The 21,002-nt window shown below is 37.6% G+C and overlaps 1 protein-coding gene across 1 annotated transcript in view; it reads left to right on the top strand.

Annotated features, from left to right (window-relative positions):
• The window catches only part of RSF1 (remodeling and spacing factor 1), an 87,313-nt gene extending 67,528 nt beyond the window's left edge, over window positions 1–19,785 (top strand). Inside the window, exons 10-16 of the mRNA XM_004708849.2 lie at window positions 452–506; window positions 2,196–2,305; window positions 5,936–6,003; window positions 7,477–7,684; window positions 11,554–11,774; window positions 13,816–14,004; window positions 18,023–19,785. Of these exons, the coding sequence (XP_004708906.2) occupies window positions 452–506; window positions 2,196–2,305; window positions 5,936–6,003; window positions 7,477–7,684; window positions 11,554–11,774; window positions 13,816–14,004; window positions 18,023–18,594 (1,423 nt within the window). The 3' untranslated portion in view covers window positions 18,595–19,785. The remainder of the gene's footprint in view (window positions 1–451; window positions 507–2,195; window positions 2,306–5,935; window positions 6,004–7,476; window positions 7,685–11,553; window positions 11,775–13,815; window positions 14,005–18,022) is intronic.
• The last annotated feature ends 1,217 nt before the right edge of the window (window positions 19,786–21,002 follow it).

Here is a 21,002-nt window from a genome sequence, read left to right on the forward strand (position 1 = left end):
TTCCTGGTATGATTTTGTTACACAGAATGCTTTTTATTAATAGAGTGATATTTACTACCATGAGATTATACCTATGTAACGTACACTTAATTACTGCAACACCCAACATAAGAAAGATTTCTTTTATCTTAAAAGATGGCTTTCCATCTAATCATATCATTATGATTCTATTTGTGAATTTTCTTTTATTTCAGTTATGATTTTTATTTCACATTATAAATTGCTACAAAAGCTATAGTTTTCATACCCTCAGGGAATGTTGTGCCTTTCATGATAATAACAATACTATGTGATAGGCAAACTGTTTTGACCTGGTTTCTGTTATTTCCATGAAATCCTAATAGTAGTATTGGTAAAATTAGTGATATTTTTGTAATAATTTTTGTAACACTCTGATTTTTAGCAAATCTCCTTTTATTTGTGTGTTTTTGTTTTGTTTTTTCACTTAAAGGAAAGAACGCTTGGTGTATGTGGGTATCAGTATTGAAAACATCATTCCACCACAAGTAAGTTTCTGGGTATTTTTAAAGGGGAAACTATCATAATCTAAAATTTAATCCATATTATGTGATGTGACTAGTTTAAAATATATACCTGTTTCATTAAATGTGAGAATTCAAGATCATTAAAGGAAAATAAAAACTTACCCACAAACCCCCTGTGATTAAAATATTACATATATTAAAAAATGTGGTAATATGACGGGTATCCCCCTAAACACCAGAATTGCACTAGGCAGAGGGGAGCTCTCTTCGTACACATTTTTCCTGCTAGACGAGCATCCAGCAACTCGCTCTGAGTTAGTGTACCCAGTGGCATCGCCTGGGAAGGTTCACTCTGGACTTAGTGAATTTTTTCGTAATGCAGTTTTGCTGGAACCTTGTTTTTTGTGATAGCCAATTTAAGAGAACAGTGTGCAGTTGTGAAATTTTGTTTCCTGCTCAGGACAAATGCCACAGGAACTGTTCTGTTGAGCACAGCTTACAAGTGGAAAAAACTGAAGTATACAGGTGGTTTTCTGTTTCAAAAAAGATGAAATGTTGACTGATGACAAACCTTGTTCTGGATGTCCATCCACTTCCTTAATGAAGCTTTCTATTTAGAAGTTCTGAAAAAGATAGCATAACAATGTTCAATACAAAGCCTGTTTTGTGGCAGACAGGAGACTGTTTTTATCCCCACTACAATTCTCTTGCCCCATGCACTGTACTCCTCAGACTTTGCTCTGCGTGACCTGTTTTTGTTTCCGCAAATGAAGAGGGACCTGAAAGGACAGCGATTTGAGGATGTGGAAGAGGTGAAGAAAAAAAAAAGGAGTCTGGAAAAAATGTTTCCAAGAATGAATTACAGATTTGACCAATGTATTAATTGTAGTGGAGAATACTTTGAAGGTGATAAGGTTGTTTTTGTAAAAAATTCAAATACATGGATTTGGTGGAAAAAATTATGGTTTTTTGGGGAGTACCGCCTCGTACATCTAACCAAGTTTTATAGTATATACCCATGGAGTATATGTTTCATTGTGATTATACCAAATTGATTAACTTGTTGTTAGTCTCTCTATGTGCTGTTTATGCAAAATGACTAAAGAATAGTTCAGGGAAAGTTCTGATTCTTCATTCCTTGCTCTGGTGGGAAAACAGAGAAGCTTATACTTGTATTTTTAGTCATGGCTTGGCTTCAGTGAAGGATTATCATTGTGTTAACACTTAGTAGTAGTCCAGTTTATAATGAAGGTCATTTTACCATATAATATGGTTTTCATTTGAAGTTAAGACATTTTGTACATTTCATAAGCAGTTTCAGTTTTAATTTATAGCAACAAATAGCCTCTTGTTTAGGTTTTATCTTTCAGTATAACATTCCCTTCTCCTTTTAAAACCTTTCTTCCATTCATTCAGCATATTTATAGATTATAATTATTTGTTAAAATCATATATTGGTGGAAAAACATCATTGTTCAAAAAGATTAATTATAGATTAACAGAAGTATAAGATATCTGATACAGAAGTGCTTCATTCATTGGGCCCAATAGTCTCTTTGATCAGTGCAGGTCATTGTACTGTAGTTTTTCTGTTTTAGGGGAACCCCTGTAAACTTTACAAATTTTCGGTATTTGCTATTCTAGTTGAGATTAGAAAGCTAATAATGTCAGGAGTACTAAGCCATATACTTCTTATTATTTTAAAATAAGGAGCCAGATTTTTCTGAAGATCAAGAAGAAAAGAAAAAGGATTCAAAAAAATCAAAAGTGAACTTGCTTGAAAGGAGGTCAACAAGAACACGGAAATGTATAAGTTATAGGTATGTGATATATGGAAATGCTTTCAATAAATATAAAGTCCTCTTAAAATTAGACAGTATGACCTAGAAGTAAATGCTTTTCCCATCACAGTGGTCATCAGCCATTACTTATATATTTATCTTGGATCTTTAGGAGTCTTGGTGACATACTAGTTACAAGATCAGGAGTTCAAAACCACCAGCTGCTCTGCTGGAGAAAGACAAGGCTTTCAACTCCCATAAAAGAGTTGGATTCTCAGAAACCCACAAGAGTAGTTATGCCTGGATCTTTTTATACAGAAAAATTATACAAAACAGAAAACAAACAAAACCCAACAACTAACTAGACAAAACATATAAACCTTCAGCATAAAGAAAGCAGGAAATATTAAAACTTGAACAACTTTAAAATGGCTGAACAGTGAGAACAAATGATAAGATAATACATTTTAACTTGACTATATTTGCTACAATTGACTTTACAATGCTCTTCGGCTGATAGCAAGGCTATTTACATCCCTGAACTATGGTTAGAAGGGTTTCACCAGAGGCTTAAGCCATGTGTAGACCCTTGCAAATGGATTTTGGGCTTCCACTGTCATCCATAGCCTTCTGCAAATCACGTGTTTACACTTTTAGCTCTAGTACGATTCCCTCCAGATTTGGGTTTTATTGTTTATAATCCTTGGATCACACAGGCTGGTGTGCTTCTTTGATATTTACTTAGTTGACGCCACACTCAGATGGCTTGCTCGTTTGAACCAAGCCTTTAAGACCCCAGATGTTACTCTTTCTGATAGGCAGGGACCATCTTGCTTTCTTCATTACCCTTGGCTTTCGCACTCATATCTTCTTTAGTGAGTGTAAATATCGAATAGGATCATGTCATAAGAACTTATTATCCTTATATCAGGTCTAGAATTATATATGAGCCTGAAATCCATTCAAATCTCTGTGGTTTATATATATGTCTCTGGCTTTCCTTAGAGACATTGTTATCATTTTATGTTAGAGAACATTATAAGTCATCCCCCTGGGGCATAAAGTTATTCTATTAATAGTGTCATTAATTTAGTCAGCATAGAATTTATTTAAAATATTGTTGAGAACAGGAAAATTACACAAGTATATGGTGGTTTCAGATCGCAGTACATGAATTGTTGACTTGTAAAGTCTTAAGTGATTGTACACAATTTATAAGAACAATGAATAAAGGTTGGTGATGGGGCAAAACTTTTTGTTTGTTTGTTTGTTTGTTTTTATTTTTTGTTGTTTTTTGGGGGGGGGGCAAAACTTTTAATAACACTCATTCACAAAAGCAGGACTATTCATACTAGACTAATAGATGTAATAAGATAGCAAGAGGAACTTTTCATCCGTATTCCTGAGTTACCATTCGTTGGGTACCTTCAAAACAAGAGATCTGAACCAAGTCCCTCACCCACCAATTCCATAACCTTAGGGTCTCAGTTGTCTACTTCTTACACTGGGGGGTTTCAGCCTCAAGTCCATTAAATCTACTACAAGTGAGTGTGAGGTATCACTTAGTTACTTAGTTGGTGTTTTCACATCAAAATCTTTTAGTGTGAAGGTTGTGAGCCTCGAAAGGAAGGAATCCAGAGACTCCATAGTCTATAACACATGGCCTGGATTACCAAGAAACTATGCCATAGGTGTCTAATTAGGAGCATAGTTCTGATATTTCCCTTGGGTTCAATACAAGGATTAACTGTTTTTTCTCCAATGGAAGTTTGTTCCACCTGGTTTCCCCAATATCAAATGTGACCACCTTTTTCAAGCCTTACATGCCTCTCCCCATCTTGAGCTGAATTTCCATTAGGTTTGCTTTTCCGTCTTATAGAAATGTGTATAGATTTGGGGTGGTCTTAGCACAGTGTTGTATAGCAGAAACTGCATGTTTTTCTCTTCCTTCCTCCATCTTGAAAAACTGACCCCATGTGAGGTCTGTCAAATAGTTTTTAAGTTGTACAGATAGAGTGTGATACATGGTTTGTGGGCACTAGGCAGGCATTCTGCTCACTGCTTGGGAGACCTGATTGGAAGATTACATGACTTGAAAGCAGAAGCCTCCCTTTGTCTTGGTGCTCTAATGTATGAGTGGTAAAAATATTATATGGTAATGGACTCATAATATTTATCCTGTTGTGATTGACTAACTTCACTCACCGTAATGGTTTCTGGGTCCAACCATGTCATGAGATGTTTCATGATTTCATGTGAATCTACTCGTTTCTGTACCCAGTCTTGTACTGATGGGTATTTGGGCTTTTTTTCTCTTCTTGCTATTGTGAACTGTACTTCATTGAGTATGGGAGAGCGTATCTGTTGGTACTCTGTCTCTTATTTCCCTAGAGTACATGCACAACAAAAGGAATGCTGGGGCATAGGGTCTTTTTATTGCCAGTTTTAGGTGTCAACCTAGCATTTTCCACCATGGTTATACTGCCCACAAGCATTGGGTAACAGCCTCAATCTCTCCACACTCTCTCCAGCATTTATTGTTCTGGTTTTATTTGATTTGGGCTATAGCTTTAGGTCTAGGAGCCCCGGTAGTGTATTGCTTATGTGTTGCACTGCGATCTACATCGTCGGCAGTTTGAAACCCCCAGCAGTCCTGTGGAAGAAAGACTGGGCTTTCTACTCCTGTAAATGGTTATGGTCTGGGAAATCCCCGGGGATTGCTAGGAATCAGCATTGACTCGATGGCAGTGAGTTTTTTAATTCAATGATATGGTCATGTGGTTCTTATTCTTTGCGTTGTTTTGTGAACCATCTTGCACCCCTGTTGTGAATCACACTTGGTCTTTATAAATAACTCTAATATATCGTTGGATTCTATAATTTAAGTAATAATTATGTATTCTTTGCTAATGTAATCCTTATATTATTTGTGGAAGGCTAATGTTCTTTGCCATATGATTTATATAGCAAATCCAGCCTACTTTTCCCCCCTACTTTAAGTCCCTTTTTCTTTTCTTTTTTTTAATCGTTTTATTAGGGGCTCGTACAACTCTTATCACAATCCATACATATATCAATTGTGTAAAGCACATTTGTACATTCATTGCCCTCATCATTCTCAAAACATTTGCTCTCCACTTAAGCCCCTGGCATCAGCTTCTCATTTTTTCCCCCTCCTTCCCCGCTCCCCCCTGCCTACTTTATTTTTGTACAGTTCATAACCTAAAAATGGTTTTAAGCTTTGATGATTTTAAATGGTTGAAAGCTTCAAAAGAAAAATAAAATCCCATGAAATTAAAATTTCTGTGACCATAAATAAAATGTTACTGAAACATAGCCACACTTGTATGCTTTTTAGAATCAAATGTGACTGCTAACAAACTGACAACAGAAATTATGTGGCTTGCAAAATATTCACTAAATGGCTCTTAATTTATTTATTTGGGGAGCTTGGCCCTAGTTTTTAAATGTCTTTTCAAAAGCAACCAAACAATAACTTAAGAATTAGGTACCGATTCCCGAAACCCTATCTTACAGAAGAAATGGAGGGTGAAAGGAGTGTGATGAAATGGTGAAGACACAGTTGAGCAGTCCAGAGAGCTGGTTCTTGAGGGAACTCTCATAGCCCAGTTGTCAGGACAGGCGAACATGTTCTTCTGTATATTTTAGGTTTGATGAGTTTGATGAAGCAATTGATGAAGCCATCGAAGACGATATCAAAGAGGCTGATGGAGGAGGTATGTGTGTGTCATTCTCTTGTCTTCTTCTGACTGCCCACAAGGGGGCTACGAGGCCCTAGTTGGGTCAGTGACCATGTTTTGCATTCTCTCTGTCATTATTCATCACAGGAACTGTTCAAGTTAATTTCTGATCCAAAATAAACTATGAGCATGCTATTTGCATTAAGACTCATCTCAGTGATTATTTTAAAGGTAGTTTTATGATCCAGTATGAAACATAAGTGTTCACGTTGAACATTTTTATTATGACTCCAAGTAGAAATCACACACAGCTTTCCTGCTATGTACTATTTTCACACTAGCATGGCTACAATGCTTTGAGTTTTCATCAGAATAAAAAAGTGTATTTTAAATTAATGTATAAAAACTCCATTTCTTAATTTCATAAACATTGAAATGTAATTTGAAGGTAGTGTTATTAAAGGTATATATAACCAATTATATAGACTGACATATTTGTGCTGTAATATATAGCATGTGGTGGTTTTAAATGCTCTGGGAAAGGTTAATAGTAAGTAGGTTGTTTGCATTGGGCAAATCTGCTGCATAAGACTCTGTTAAAATATTGAAGACTGCTTTGAGGACTAGGGTGCAGCTGACCCAGGTTAGGATATATTCACTTACTTCATTGTATTGTATGTGAATAAGGAAAACCAAAGAAGAACTTGTATATTTTAAGTTATCGTGCTGATTAAGGATATTGAAGGTCCTGGGGACTACCAGAAGAATAAACAAGTCTGTCTTAGAAGTACAGCCAATAAGCTCTTTAGAAATGAGAAGGGTGAAACTTTGCTGCATGTAATTTGGGCATGCTATTAGAAGAGATCCTAAAACGGATATCATGCGTGGTGCAGAAGAAAACGGTGAAGAGGAGGAAAACCTCAATAACATGGATCGGCCCAGTGTCTACATCAACAGGCGCAAATAGAACGGTTGTGGTCTTGCTGCAGGACTGGCAGTGTTCCGTTCATTTGAACACAGGATCAGAACAGTAGTGCCAATGAAAAAGTCACTGAAGGTGCACCCTATTTGTGTTTTGTTGCTGAGTTCCAATCTTATTATGTACTGCAAATAAAATATAACTTCTTTCTAAAGCCATGTCTAAATACATTTTTCAAGAAGAGAGTTTCTGGAACTAGTAATGATAGTTAAATAATTTCTAAATATATGACTTCTGCATTATAATTTTACAAGAGTGAATTATATTTTAATTTTTCAAAGGTGTATATTATAGTGTAAGGATTATTTTTTAAAAGATGAGGTAAAGATTATATAATGAACTTTCCAGTAATGTAAAGCAATGCTAAAACTCTTGATGGGAACTATGAATGTTGACTTCTGTATATATGTAGGAAATGAATTCAGTGAAGGGTTGCTAACCCCAGAGAATGACAATTGATAGAAATGGAAGCTTTTAATAAGTGTATATTGTGTCTTTTTCTCTAATTCTTAACTCTGTGACTCACTTAGGAGTTGGCCGAGGAAAAGATATCTCCACCATCACCGGTCACCGTGGGAAAGACATCTCTACTATTTTGGATGAAGAACGAAAAGAAAATAAACGACCCCAGAGGGCTGCTGCTACTCGACGTAAGAAACGGCGGCGACTGAATGATCTGGACAGTGACAGCAACCTGGATGAAGAAGAGAGTGAGGATGAATTCAAGATCAGTGATGGGTGCGTGGGCTGCCAGTAGACCTTGTTTCCAAGATGCAGGTGTACGTAGGACTGGCAGAGAGAGGCTCCTGGGCTATCCAGTGTTGGCCTCTTTTGTTGCCTTATATAGACAACTTCTATTTTCAGGATGCTTAAAGCCGATTTAAGAATGCTGATCTTGAGTGTTTTTGTTTTCTTATACTATCAATACAAAGTAGGTTTATGGCTCATTCTTCAGTGTTCAAAATTATATTTAATTATGATGAACTGAAAATGCACTATCATTCGTTGCGTGCCCTTTTTCTGTGCTTTTGTGCTGCTTCCTGAGCTTCAAAGGTGAAACACCATCCATGCTCTTTAGGGTCCCAGCCAAGTATCAAAACCAGGTATGTAAGTGATTCTACAACTGCGTCTCCTCTAGTGACCTAAAGAGGTTGGAGCTGTGGCAAATAATCCTGCCTGGAAGCTTAGGAAAAGCTTACTGGTAAACCAGCTATTGAAACAATATTGATAGACTGCTCCTTTCCTATTATTAGTGAAATTAAAATTGCATAAATCATAATGACCAAAAAGCCATGTATAGGATCATCAGTAAAATGCAATCAAGGGAGGCCTGGGCGCTTAGGACCATTGTCTCAGGGGACATTTAGGTCCACAAAGCCAGTGTTCTAATCTCTCCTAGTCCAGACAAAAGAAGAATGATGAATCTTGTAGACACAGGAAGCAATCAATTAGTCCTATGGGTAATGGACCACTGGAACATCTGTTTCCTTAACCCTGGCACTAGAAGAACTAGATGGTAGCTGGCTACTATGACTGCACTGGAAAGAATCTCATTAGGTGGTCATTAAACGAGTGGGAGGAAATATGGAACAAAACTTACAGTGCTTTTTTTTTTTAAGGGCCAATCTTACTGGTCAGAATGAGAAACTTAATCCCATGGCCCTTAGCCACCTTTCAGGTCTGTAAATGATGAACTCACCACTTGGTTTAATTTTTAGCTAAACAATAGACAAGTCTGTAAGGGGAACAATAACACTAATGAGGTATGCACAAACCTTTGTATAGTCATCCACTTGCTATCGAAGGACAGTATTCACACAAAAAGTGAAAACTTATTAGCATAGAAGAACAGATAGATAGGAAACATAGGGAGGAAGTGATGTTACATTGTGAGTATTACAATCAAGGACAAAGTAAGATGTGTATGAATTGTTAATTGAAAATTGATGTGTTCTGTAAATCTTCACCCTAACTCACAATAAAAGCTTTTTCCCTTAAAACGGTTTCCATCCTCCTCTCCTTCCCTAAATAAAATACTATAAATTATAAATCATATACAGGGGAGAGTTGATTCAGTCCAGGGAAATTTTCACATTTACATAATTAATTTGAAAATATGTTGAAAGACTAACTGGCGGAGTTAATGAGTTGTGGATTCGAGACAGAATGAAGGAAATAAGGCATTCTAAGCAGAGACGTCACGTGTCTCAAGGCATTATAGGATATTTGGGGAACTCTCAGTGGCTTAGAATAGCAAAGATATTGTGGATGAAGTGTTACCTCCTATACATATACTTGAGAGAGTGAAGTATCAAGTGGCCCCCTATAGATATACCAGAGAGAATGTTTCTGGTTTTGTTTTTTTAAGGGGTGAGGGATATTTAGTTATGGAGTATCCTATTTGTCAAGTATTCAGGTGTGTCAAAGGGGATTGCGTCAAAGTCATAGAAACTTTTATTATAGAAATTTAAAAACATAAAGCTATTTTTTCCCACATACACTACATCTAGGTTTAGACACATTTAAAAGCTGACTTACAGAGCCCTGGCCTCATGATGGGTTACCTATTAGGCTGCTAACCACAAGGTCAACCATTTGAAGCCACCAGCTGCTTCTTAAGAGACAAGTAAAGCTTTCTACTCCAGTAAAAAGTTAATCTTGGAAATCCATAGAAGCATTTCTACCCGGTCCTGTAGGGTTGCAATGAGTTAGAATCGACTCCGTGGCAACAAGAAAGCTGTGTTTCCAATTCCTTAACCCTTCCCCAAAGAATTCTGCACTCAATTGAAATCACATCAATACTACAAGTTTGGCGTCCTCAAGGAATCAAATCATAGTCCCTGTAAATTCCTTGGAGTTTTCAAAACAAAAGTCTGAAGGGGCAAGATCAGGGGTCTGGGGTGGATGGGGCTTGCCAACAAAATTCTCATAGGATGGCCCTTACTGCCCTGAAGAATAAGCAGGGGCATTACTGTGAAGGAAAACATTCTTCATTGCCGCTTTCCTGGCCTTTGTCAACCGATACAATGTTCAGTTTTCTTAAAAATTCTTCATAGTAGTAACCATGATTGCTATGCGATGCAAGAAAATATAGTAAGATAACCCATTGGAATCCCATAGCCATCTGAGTAACACTGCTACACTGAATGTAACTGGCCCAGAAGATCCTCCCTGAAGCCATTGTGTTGAAGGGACGTTGCTCTCTGTATCCTATTGGTAAATTCAGTATTTGTCCTCACAATTGTTCTGTGAAATTGTTTTCCTTACCTTTGAACTTGATTAAAAGACTTGGAAATATCAGTATTTAAGCTCGATCATCTTCATACATGCTTTTAGGCATCCATCTAGCGGAGAATTTGCTGAAGTCAAGATGTTCACTTAAAAGTTGAAAATGCCAAACCGAATGAGATTCCTACTTTAGTACTATTGCATAGATGGTAATTTGATGGACTTCCATCCATTTCTGGACTCCACCCACAGGCTCTAGATTTGGAGAGGGTCATAGTCTTTCCTCTCTTATCTCATCTTGGAGGTCTTTTTGACCTTTATTACAATGCTTTTTTAAAATCATTTTATTAGGGGCTCATACAACTCATCACAATCCATCCATACATCAATTGTGCAAAGCCCATTTGTTTATTCATTGCCCTCATCATTCTCAAAACATTTCCTCTCCACTTAAGCCCCCGGCATTAGGTCCTCAATTACAATGCTTATTCTGTCTGGAAACCTGTTTTATGTGTGGCAGCATATCTGTTATCTTGTTGCAATTCTTCAGTGATTTGAGACGATGTTCACTCATATTTTGATTAAAATCTGCGATTAACCTTGATCTTAAAATATTTTTTCCCCCTTTGACACAAAAAGTAGGGTTTTTTTCCCCCTCCTTTTCCAGAAGCCCTAACAAGGAAGGATATTACTGAGAGTACTTCTATGTAGCCATCCACTGGTCACGGAGACATGGTTAAACATGTTTTATTTTTAATATACGCGTACACGTAGGACCTGGAACTCTAATAGCAATACTTTGTGATTTACTGTCATGTAGGTGTTTGGACTTTATGTTAAAGATGATTAAAAGCCACCCAACCATGTTAAACACCAGACTCATGTGAAACTTAAGTTTCAGAAAGCTTCATCCAGGTATTCATTTGGAGGGAATTTTGAGGGGAAACCTAACTAAGTTCAGACCTTCTGGGAAGTTGCTCTCACTTTGTAGGAAGGAGATGAGAACCCGAAGAGGGAAGAACCCAGTGAGAGACTAAGGAGATATTAGTGATAACTTAAAATTATGATAAAGTCCAGATTGAGGCACACAGAAGAGAGGGATAGGTTGAGGAATAATATATTTATTTTTGGCATAGTGCTTTTAAAGTACTTGGGGGACTTCCCTAGGAGCCAAAGCAATTTTTGTGTAATGTGTAATAACCCTTCTTTGTAACTCCCACAATGAAAAAAGGCAGCAAAACATTTTCCCATTTTATAAACAGGGAAGTAGAAATCATTTAGATATGTTGCAGTAGACTCCCTGTGTTTAAATGCAGATTTCAAAATTAGGTTCGTGATCCCAAGGACACCTCATCACTGAGCTGGTTTCTCTCGGACAGATCTCAAGATGAATTCGTTGTGTCTGATGAAAACCCAGACGAAAGTGAAGAAGAGCCACCCTCCAACGATGACAGCGACACGGATTTCTGTGGCCGTCGGCTGAGACGACACCCCTCTCGGCCCATGAGACAGAGCAGGCGCCTGCGGAGAAAGACTCCGAAGAAAAAGTACTCTGATGATGATGAGGAGGAGGAATCTGAAGACAACAGTCGAGACTCGGGTGAAAATTACTTGTATTTATTTCACACCGATTTAATAAGTGCTCACAGCCTCGAGAGTTAAGAAGCCTCAAAATTTCATTCACTTGATACATTAAATTTTGATGTGAACATATTTTGATTGTGATAAATTCTTTTGGAGTCAAGGGTCAATAAGATGAGAACATTTTCTCTGATGCTGAGCAATTGGATCAGCAAGAGGGATCACCATTTACCTTCAACAATTAGACTGCCATCAGTGATTCAGTACTTTTTATAAATAAGCTTATAACTGACGTGTGTTCTGATTAACGAGTAAATAGCTAAGTGAACAGAAAGCGTGTCTGGAATTGGCGCATAAGTGAGTAGCTGTTATTAGAGAAGTACTACAGATAAGAGCATTATATTTGTAGTTTATTTCCCTTTTCATTTTCTATACCTTTTGAGACATCCTCCCCCTTTAATTTCTAAGGACATTCTCTTCTATAATCACAGATATTTACTAAAATCAGAAAATATTACAGTGATCCTATGTACAGTCAGCATATTCAGTGTCATCCTACCCCAAGCTTGTCTTTTATATCTGTTGTTTTCCCTAGTCTAGGAGCTAACCCAGGATCAAGCATTGCATTTATTTATGTCTCATTATTCTCCTGTAGTATTCCCCAGTCTCTATCATTCTTGTTGTTAACATTTTTGAAAAGTAGGTTAATAATTGTTTTATAGAATACCCTGATTCGATTCAGGGTATGTATTTTGGGTTGGAATATCACAGATGTAATGTTTTGTCTTTGAGTGATTGTCCCTGTACTAATTTTTCCCTTTGTAATTAATAAGTAATTTGTGGGATGATACTTTAAGACTGTAAATATCCTATTCCTCATCAAATCTCTCACCCACTAGTTTTAATAGCGATTAATGATTTTATAACTCCATCATTAAAATTTTTATTACTTTGTCTATTATAAGGAAGCGCTTTCCCTTCATCTAATTTATCTATATTATTAATATATTCCTTAATTTAGATATAATCTATTACTATCATTGTTTAGGCTCCATTATTTCCAGATTTGACTAATCAGACCCTTCCGACTGTTGGATTACTCATTTTTGAATGTATTAAAGAACAACCAGAAAGGCTGTGTTAATTCATTAGAATTTGTTAGCACTCTCGGAAAGCAGCTCTGACAAAATTCCATGGTCTGACTATGAGTTCTTTATTGATCCCACCCGATAAGAGCGAGCATACATAACCCTCTGGCGTTATTCACAGACTACCATTCTTCAGAGCGAAAAGCAAAAAACCCTGAATTCTGCACTCTGTTTGGAATAAGCTTGTCAGTTTTTGGTGGCTTGAGGAAGGTCTACTAATTGTGCTATGTTGTGAAGACTTGCTGTAGATACAGGTAATAGCAGGTCTGCAGGAGGCAGAACAGTAACTCATGAGAAGAGCAGTGCTGGAGCTTCAAGGTATAAAGTGTTTTTAGTCTTCATTCGAGGCTGTCACTGGCTTACATCTGTGAGGGTCTCGGTGAAGACTCCCATGTTGTTGGGTTCTGTTGCGTCAGTGCCGAGTCCGGGACCTTAAGTACGACAGCCTTTGGAAACATTGCCTGTCCTGTGCCATCTTCACAAGCATTCCTGTGTGTGAGCCCATTGTCGGCCGCCACTGTGTCCTTCTCCCTGAGGAGTGTCCTCTTTTTTGCTGACCCTCTACTTTACTCACTAAGGATAATGCCCTTTTTCAGGGACTGGGGCCTCCTGGTTACATGTCCAAAGTACATAACCTAAAGTCTTGCCATCGCCTGTGTAAGGAGTATTCTGGTTGTACTTTGTTTCTGGTGGTCATTGTTCTTTCATCCCATCGCACAATCAGTGTTCAAAGGCATTAACTCCTTGGTCTTCCTTACCATTACTCAACTTTTGAATGCCCATGAGGCAATGGACATAAAAGAAAGTAAGAGACTAATAGTTATTGTTCATGTAAAAAAATGTTTCTTGACTGCTTAGGAGCTTTATCTTTTAATAATCTAAAGTAAACTTTTATAATTCTTTTTTAAACAGAAAGTGACTTCAGCGATGATTTTAGTGATGATTTCGTAGAAACTCGGCGAAGGAGGTCAAGGAGGAACCAGAAAAGACAAATTAACTACAAAGAAGATTCAGAAAGTGATGGGTCCCAGAAGAGTTTAAGACGTGGTAAAGAAATTAGGCGAATTCATAAGCGCAGGCTTTCCAGCTCAGAGAGTGAAGGTGAGGAATAGGTCTCTCATTTTCCCATGTTTAGACACAGCAGAATAGAACTTAGGAAGGAAACTTGGGGTTATGGGTCTATACTGTTTCTTAAAAGTCATACATAATCAGAAAGCAAATGTTTTGAGAATGATGAGGGCAATAAATGTACAAATGTGCTTGAAAAAAATGTATTCTATGATGAGGGCAACAAATATATGAATGTGCTTGACACAATGGATGTGTGGATTTTGATAAGAGTTGTACGAGCCCCCAATAAAATTTTTTTTTAATTTCCCTTGTTAGCAAGAAAGAACGAAAATAACTAAACCAAGGGAGAAAAAAAATCAATCACATATAATCCATTTTTAGAGGACACCTCTTGTTCTGGGCCTGATCACTAATAATTTAAGTAAATGATACTTGACAAGTAAATGTTATGGTCTCTATTATAATAAGTAAGTTATTTGATGGAACCCGAAATGATCTGAAAAGATGAAGAAGGTCATCCCAGCAAGAGTTCTCCTGTTTCTTCCCATCACTCCCCTGTTATCCATGGCCCTCATATTGCAATCTAATCCTGTGCCCAAATAGCTGACAAGTTCCAGCAAAGGTATCTCCTCTCTCCCTCTCTTGCATGTAAGCTTAAGTTGGTAGTTAGTCTACCTTTTAATAGGTTGATCTACTTCCTATACAGAAAAGTGCAGGAAGCATCCTAAAATATGAATTTATGAAATTATAAGCATTTTTATTTAATCTAGAGTTTATCTTGAAATCAGTTTAAATTTTCCTAATTTTTGCCTTTTTTGTATACTTAATATATTTTAGAAAGGAGCCCTGTTTGCATAATGGTTATACGTTGGGCTGGTAATCACAAGATCAGCAGTTTGAAACCAACTTATTGTTTCTCAGGAGAAACATGGGGCTTTTTTATTTCCATAAACAGTCAGTCTCAGAAACTCACAGGCAATTCTACCCGTCCTACAGGGTTGTTATGAGTCAGCAGTGAGTTTGGTTGGGTTTGGGGATATTATTATTTATGATGTTTTGAAAATTGTTCTGTAGAACCTTGTCAATTAAGTTCACAGCTGAAGCCAGGAGAGAGAAGGAAAGAGTTCTTTGGATGTGGGAGGTTAAAGAAAGGGAGTGAGCTACTGGTTGAGTGTGTATTCATTATCTTTTTGGGTCATGAAAACAAATTTATTAATTCAGCTATTAAATATAAATAGTTTTGAAGCAGGTGATATTCTCAGAATACAACAGTGAATAAAGTAGCCCCAAATAATCACCTGACTTGCAGTATTTTATTAGGAGGAAAAGAGAGATAATAAGTAGACGATGTAATGTATTAGTACATAGGTTCCTAAACTTATTTGGGTTACTCTGCCCTCTTTTTAGAAGTATAATTACTCAGCTCCCCCCTTTGACAATGAAAAACTTTTGTACTATAGCTCATAATCCAGGATAAAGTATAGATTTCTGCTTTCTTATTCCAGTACTTAACAGTCGGTGGTATCACCCACTTTGGGAAATACTACTGTATTAGGTGGAGAAATTCTATGAAGAAAAATAAAGGAGAAACAGGTTGGGGAGTAATTAGAATTTTTAAAAAGGTACTGTGGGATATCACTAGGAACTACATTTGGCTGAAGAACTGAAAGAAATATAATTCATACTAAGTTTTAGACAAAATCATTTCTTCTGTGTCTGATCATTAATTATAGTTTAAATAAGTGTTATTTGTCAAGATACTAAATTTTAAGGTCTCTATTACAATAAATTATTTTCCGAAATCAGAAACAATCCCCCAAAAGATGAAGATTGTGATCTGAGCAAGAGTTTCCTGCTCTTTTCTTCCCCTCCATGCGCGCCCCCCTCCCCCCATGCAGCTATCTAAAACAAGAGCGACCCAGGCAAATACAGCCATAGATGGGAAGATCTTGAGAAAAATTTGCCCCTAACATATTTAAGGAACACAAGCGAGGCCAGAGTGGTGGGAATAGAATGAGTGAGAGAGAATAATAGTTATCTAGTGCTGCTGTCACAGAAACACTGTAAGTGCATGGCTTTGACGAACAACTATATTTTCTCCCAATTTAGGAAGCTAGCATTCCAAATTCAGAATGCCAGTGCTATGGAAAGGCTTTTCCTATCAGCTGTAGGGGAAATTCTTGTCTCCTTTCTACCTCTGTGGGCATAGCATGTGTTAGAGATCTCCATATAGCTTAGGATCAGCCTTTCTCTCTCTGGGATCAGGAGCTTTTCAGAGCAGGGGTTCCCGGTGTGAAGGAAGAGCTCTGGCCAGCTCTTCTTCTTTTTGGTATGCCCCAGTCTGGCACTCCCCACCACCCTCCCAGGCACTTCTGTCTCCTTTTGTCTGTTTTAACAGGTGATGTTGGCCACCCCAGGGTCCTTACATTGGTTCAGAGTAAGGGTGTTATAACCCAGCCTAATCATTAGCATAACCCAATCTTGCCTCATTAATGCATAGAGGTTGTAGTATTTATAACCATCACAAATGGAAAATAATTGTATCATGTGAATGTCTGACAGATATAACTGGCAAATTATATCACCATGCAATTGTCAAACTACCCGCTCACTGAAAAATTGTGTCTTAGCGAAGTTGACAACCATTTTTCAATGAGTTATTTTGAGATGAGGGCAAACAGATCAAAGGGGACCAGATATTACTGAGCAAGTAGTCAGCAAACTACAATCTACCAATTTTGTAAAGTGAAATCTACCCAATCCATTCATTTACATATTATCTGTGACGGCTTTCATCATAGACTGACATTGTTGAGTAGTTATACAGATGCTGTATGGCCTGCTAAACCTAAAATATGTACTAACTAGCCCTTTGAAAACTAAATGTATCACTTCTTGGTGAAGAGCAGCCGTGTCTATTGTGTTCAAGAGAAAAGCCAAGCACCCCATGTAACTCTTAGGTACCTCAGATGTAATCCGTGTGAATGAGGAACTAAATCTTTTGTTTTAATTAATTTGTATGTAAAACAGCCACATGTGTCTAGTGGCTACCTTATTGGACAGCACAAATCAGACCATGTAAAGAGTTTGGATTTTATTCTGTGTGAGATGTGAAGTAGTTGTGAGCAAAGATGCGATGAGGTCTTGCTTAGACTTTAACTTGGTGTGATGGTGTGTGTCTCGGTTAGGCTGGAGGACCACAGGGCAAAAGCTAGTTGGAACCATTCAGCTGAGAGAACAGTGGATGGAAGCAATAGGGTGGTAGCAATAAAGGGCTGGAAGGTCCTTTGATTATGTTATTTTTAAAGTAGAACTAAAGGATGTCCTGTTAAAAAAAAAGAAAAAGAATTTCCTGTTTGGTTAGATGAGAGAGAAAAAAGAAATTGAGGTGGTCAGGTCAAGCTAAACTGAGGACCTGAAAGAATTAAGTCAGTAAGGAAGATGGGGACACTGGAAGGGTACAGATTTGAGGGAAGATTAGGAGCTCAGTCAGACACATTCCATTTGAAATACCTGTTGAAATATCCAAGTGCAGCTGTTGAGTAGGCAGAAGTCTAGACTGTAGGAGTGATCTAAAATAAAGTCTTGGAATCATCGGTATATGGATGGTATGTAATGCCAGGATACTGGTGATACCACCCAAACTGTAGGAATAGACAGAAAGGAGAAGCCACCAAGAGCATTTCAATAACTTAAGAGCTGTCACAGTGTTTCAAAGGTCCAGAGTTTAATGCCCAGTTTTAATCAGTATGTTTACGTGAGTTTTGTAAGCCTAGTGAGAATTATTTCTTACTTTGTGACCAACCTATCTTCATTTTATTCAATGATCATCAATTTCTCCTAAATTCATAGGTAAAGTATATTATGAATCCTGATGGCCGTTATTATGGGACTGAGAGTTAAGAAATAGAATAATTATTAGAGATATTTGTATGTGAGAAAGTTGAGATGCAGTCACTGGGGTGTATATTTAGGGAGCAAAAAGGAGATTTACTTTAATCTGTACATTGTTACCTATGTCACGGCTTCAATGTGCTGTTTATTCTAGAGAGCTATATGTCCAAGAACTCTGAAGATGATGAGCTAGCTGAAGAATCAAAGCGGTCCATTCGGAAGAGGGGCCGAAGCACAGATGAGTATTCAGAAGCAGATGAGGAGGATGATGATGAAGGCAAACGATCCCGGAAACGGCTACACCGGATTGAGACTGATGAGGAGGAGAATTGTGACAGTGCTCACAGAGATGCAGATCAGCATGCCCATGAGAGCCATGCCAGGGCTTTGCCCTCAGAACCGGTGAGCACCAAGAAGCCCTACCGGATAGAAAGTGATGAAGAAGAGGACTTTGAAAATGTAGGCAAGGTGGGGAGTCCATTGGACTATAGCTTAGTGGACTTACCTTCCACCAATGGACAGAGCCCTGGCAAAGCCATTGAGAACTTGATTGGCAAACCAGCAGAGAAACCTCAGACACCCAAGGACAGCAGTGCAGCCAGTGTAAGCCTGGCTCCCAATGGGACAAGTGGTGGGCAAGAAGCAGGGGCACCAGAGGAGGAGGAAGACGAGCTTTTGAGAGTGACTGACCTTGTTGATTATGTCTGTAACAGTGAACAGTTATAAAACTTTTTTTCTCTCCCATTTTTGTGCTAATTTATTCCACGGTAGCTCTCACACCAGCGGCCAGTTATTGAAAGTTGTTTTATTTTTCCTAGAAAACTCAACAACAGAATTACTTTCTAGAAGCAAAATCTCAACAAAGTCTGAAGTCTTTCTGTGAAGTGACCAGTTTTGAACTTTGAAGATAAATGATTGCTGTAAATTCCTTTTGATTTTCGCCCCCAAACTCATGGTCCTTGGTAATTTCATTCGTGAAAAAAAAAAAGACCTTATTATAATAACAACAAAAGATTTGTATATTTTTGACTTTCTATTTCCTGAGCTCTCCTGACTTTGTGAAAAAGGGTTGGATAAGAATGCATTCCGAATCAGTGAGGGCCCAAAACAGAATTTAGGGATAGGAGAAAGCACTTGTGCTTTAGCTTTTTCATATTAAATATATATTATATTTAAACATTCATGGCATAGATGATTAACAGACTGTTTAAAAGTTCAAGTCTGTATTGTTGCAGTTTGCAAATTGTAGATAACATCATACATCAATCATTTAGTAACTGCCTTCATGAAATCAACTTGTTTACTATTGGAGATAACCACACTTAATAAATAAGAGATGGAGAAAAGTACCATCAGAAAGAACTCTAACCTAAGTTTCTGTTTTTAGCGGAGTTTCTTGTTTTTGTTTTTTTAATCATCTGAAAAGTATTTGTATAGTAAAATGTATAATGAAGCTTTGACAACCAGATTGTGCTAACAACAAATTTTTTCAAAACAGCTTTATGCATTGGTGAGGAGGTGGCTTCTAATATTACTGTGTATATGGAGATTTATTGGTGAATGAGTGTGGTCTTCCTTAAGGTCCAGGTAGACTGTAACTTTGCAGATAATCTATAATTCTTGTTTTCTGACCACTTGATGTTTAAATATCTGGAATATCAATTTGAATGAACGACATCTATACATAACATACATGCAGAGATGCTAAGCTGACAGTGATGTTTTAGCACATTTGGAATTGGGGAATGGATTTTCAGGTGAATTTTAACTGGTCTATTCTTGCCCTTAGTATCTACTTCAAATTGAAGTCTACAAACAAAGCAGTTCCTTTGGGAGGTTTTTAGTTTGAATTTGTGTGTGTGTGTGTGTGTGTGTGTGTGTGTGGTGTTTTTTAGTTTGAATTTGTGTGTGTGTGTGTGGTGTTATATGAGAGAGAAAATGTTCTATCTGCCTGGGTATATTAGCAGGGTTTGAATGGAGTTTTGGCCTCTGGCCATTAGACTTCTATTAAAATTCATCAGTAGTCACATGACCAACAAAGAGTTGAATGAGAACTACCACTATACTTAAATTAATAGGCATGGCATCCATTCCAAACATCTCAATACTTTAAAGGAAAAGGGCCTTTGTAATTAAATATCATACGTGTGACACTAAAACATGAGTTTTGTTTTGTTTGTTTCAGCTGTAAAATTTCAGGCAGAGCCATAACATTGTACAAAGCGTAGCACTTGTGATTAAACCTTGCCTGTCAAATTCTGAAACCTTCAGCCATTTCTTCTCTCTAGATATTTTTGTCCTGGGATTTGGGTTTCTCTGTTTTAGTGCTGTGTCTGTTGCCGGCAATGGACACACCGTACCTGCTGAGCCCAAGGAATTCATTAATTTTTCTTTCCAAATTAAGCATTACATGTGCTAGTCAGTGAGTCCTAAAGCACATCTCATTTTTATTATTAAAAAGCTGGCATTAGACTTGCAGTATAAATACCTCTTAGAAACTCAATACTGCTTCATTCCCTTCCTCAGCAGGTGTTGCCCCTAAGTCTTCTCTTTGCCCTTGAAAATTTATAGCTGTTGTTTTTCAGTTGATGTTGGTTCTTTTGTTTGATTTGTTATGTTTCACTTTAGTTCTTTAGTACCTGCCCATTCATATTTTTACTTTGATTCTAGTTATGTATGTATCTGTATAAAAAAAATAAAATTAATGAAAGCAGCCTAAAAATAGGATGCACCAAATAGCATGTGGTTCCAAGCAGGTTGTGATTTTTATCGTGAGACCATGTTCTGCTGGAAGGGAGGGGTGGGCTTCCACTCCAGATGGTGAAACAGTTAAAGTGAGGAGTGATGTTCACGTTCAAAGCCATTTCTCCCGTTTTCTAGCTAGGTTTATTTCGTTTCTTTGAGAATCAGTTAAGAATTCTAGTCTTTTTAGCCAAAGGAGATGGGCATTCAGAGGTTCCCTGCTAGTGAAAGGTAAGTTATTTGAATGTGCAGGGCACCTTTCCTGCCACCCTGTTTTCCCCTGTCATTTCAGCCCTGCAGCCAGGTAAAGCCATGATGGTGTGAAACCACTCATGAGCTTGCTCTACCTCTAGACACACCAGCTCCTGTTCCTTCTACTTCTCAGTTAAGCA

The sequence above is a fragment of the Echinops telfairi genome, unplaced genomic scaffold (assembly GCF_000313985.2).
Source record: "Echinops telfairi isolate 266 unplaced genomic scaffold, ASM31398v2 ScPeMD7_1713;HRSCAF=2227, whole genome shotgun sequence".
NCBI lineage: Eukaryota > Metazoa > Chordata > Mammalia > Afrosoricida > Tenrecidae > Echinops > Echinops telfairi.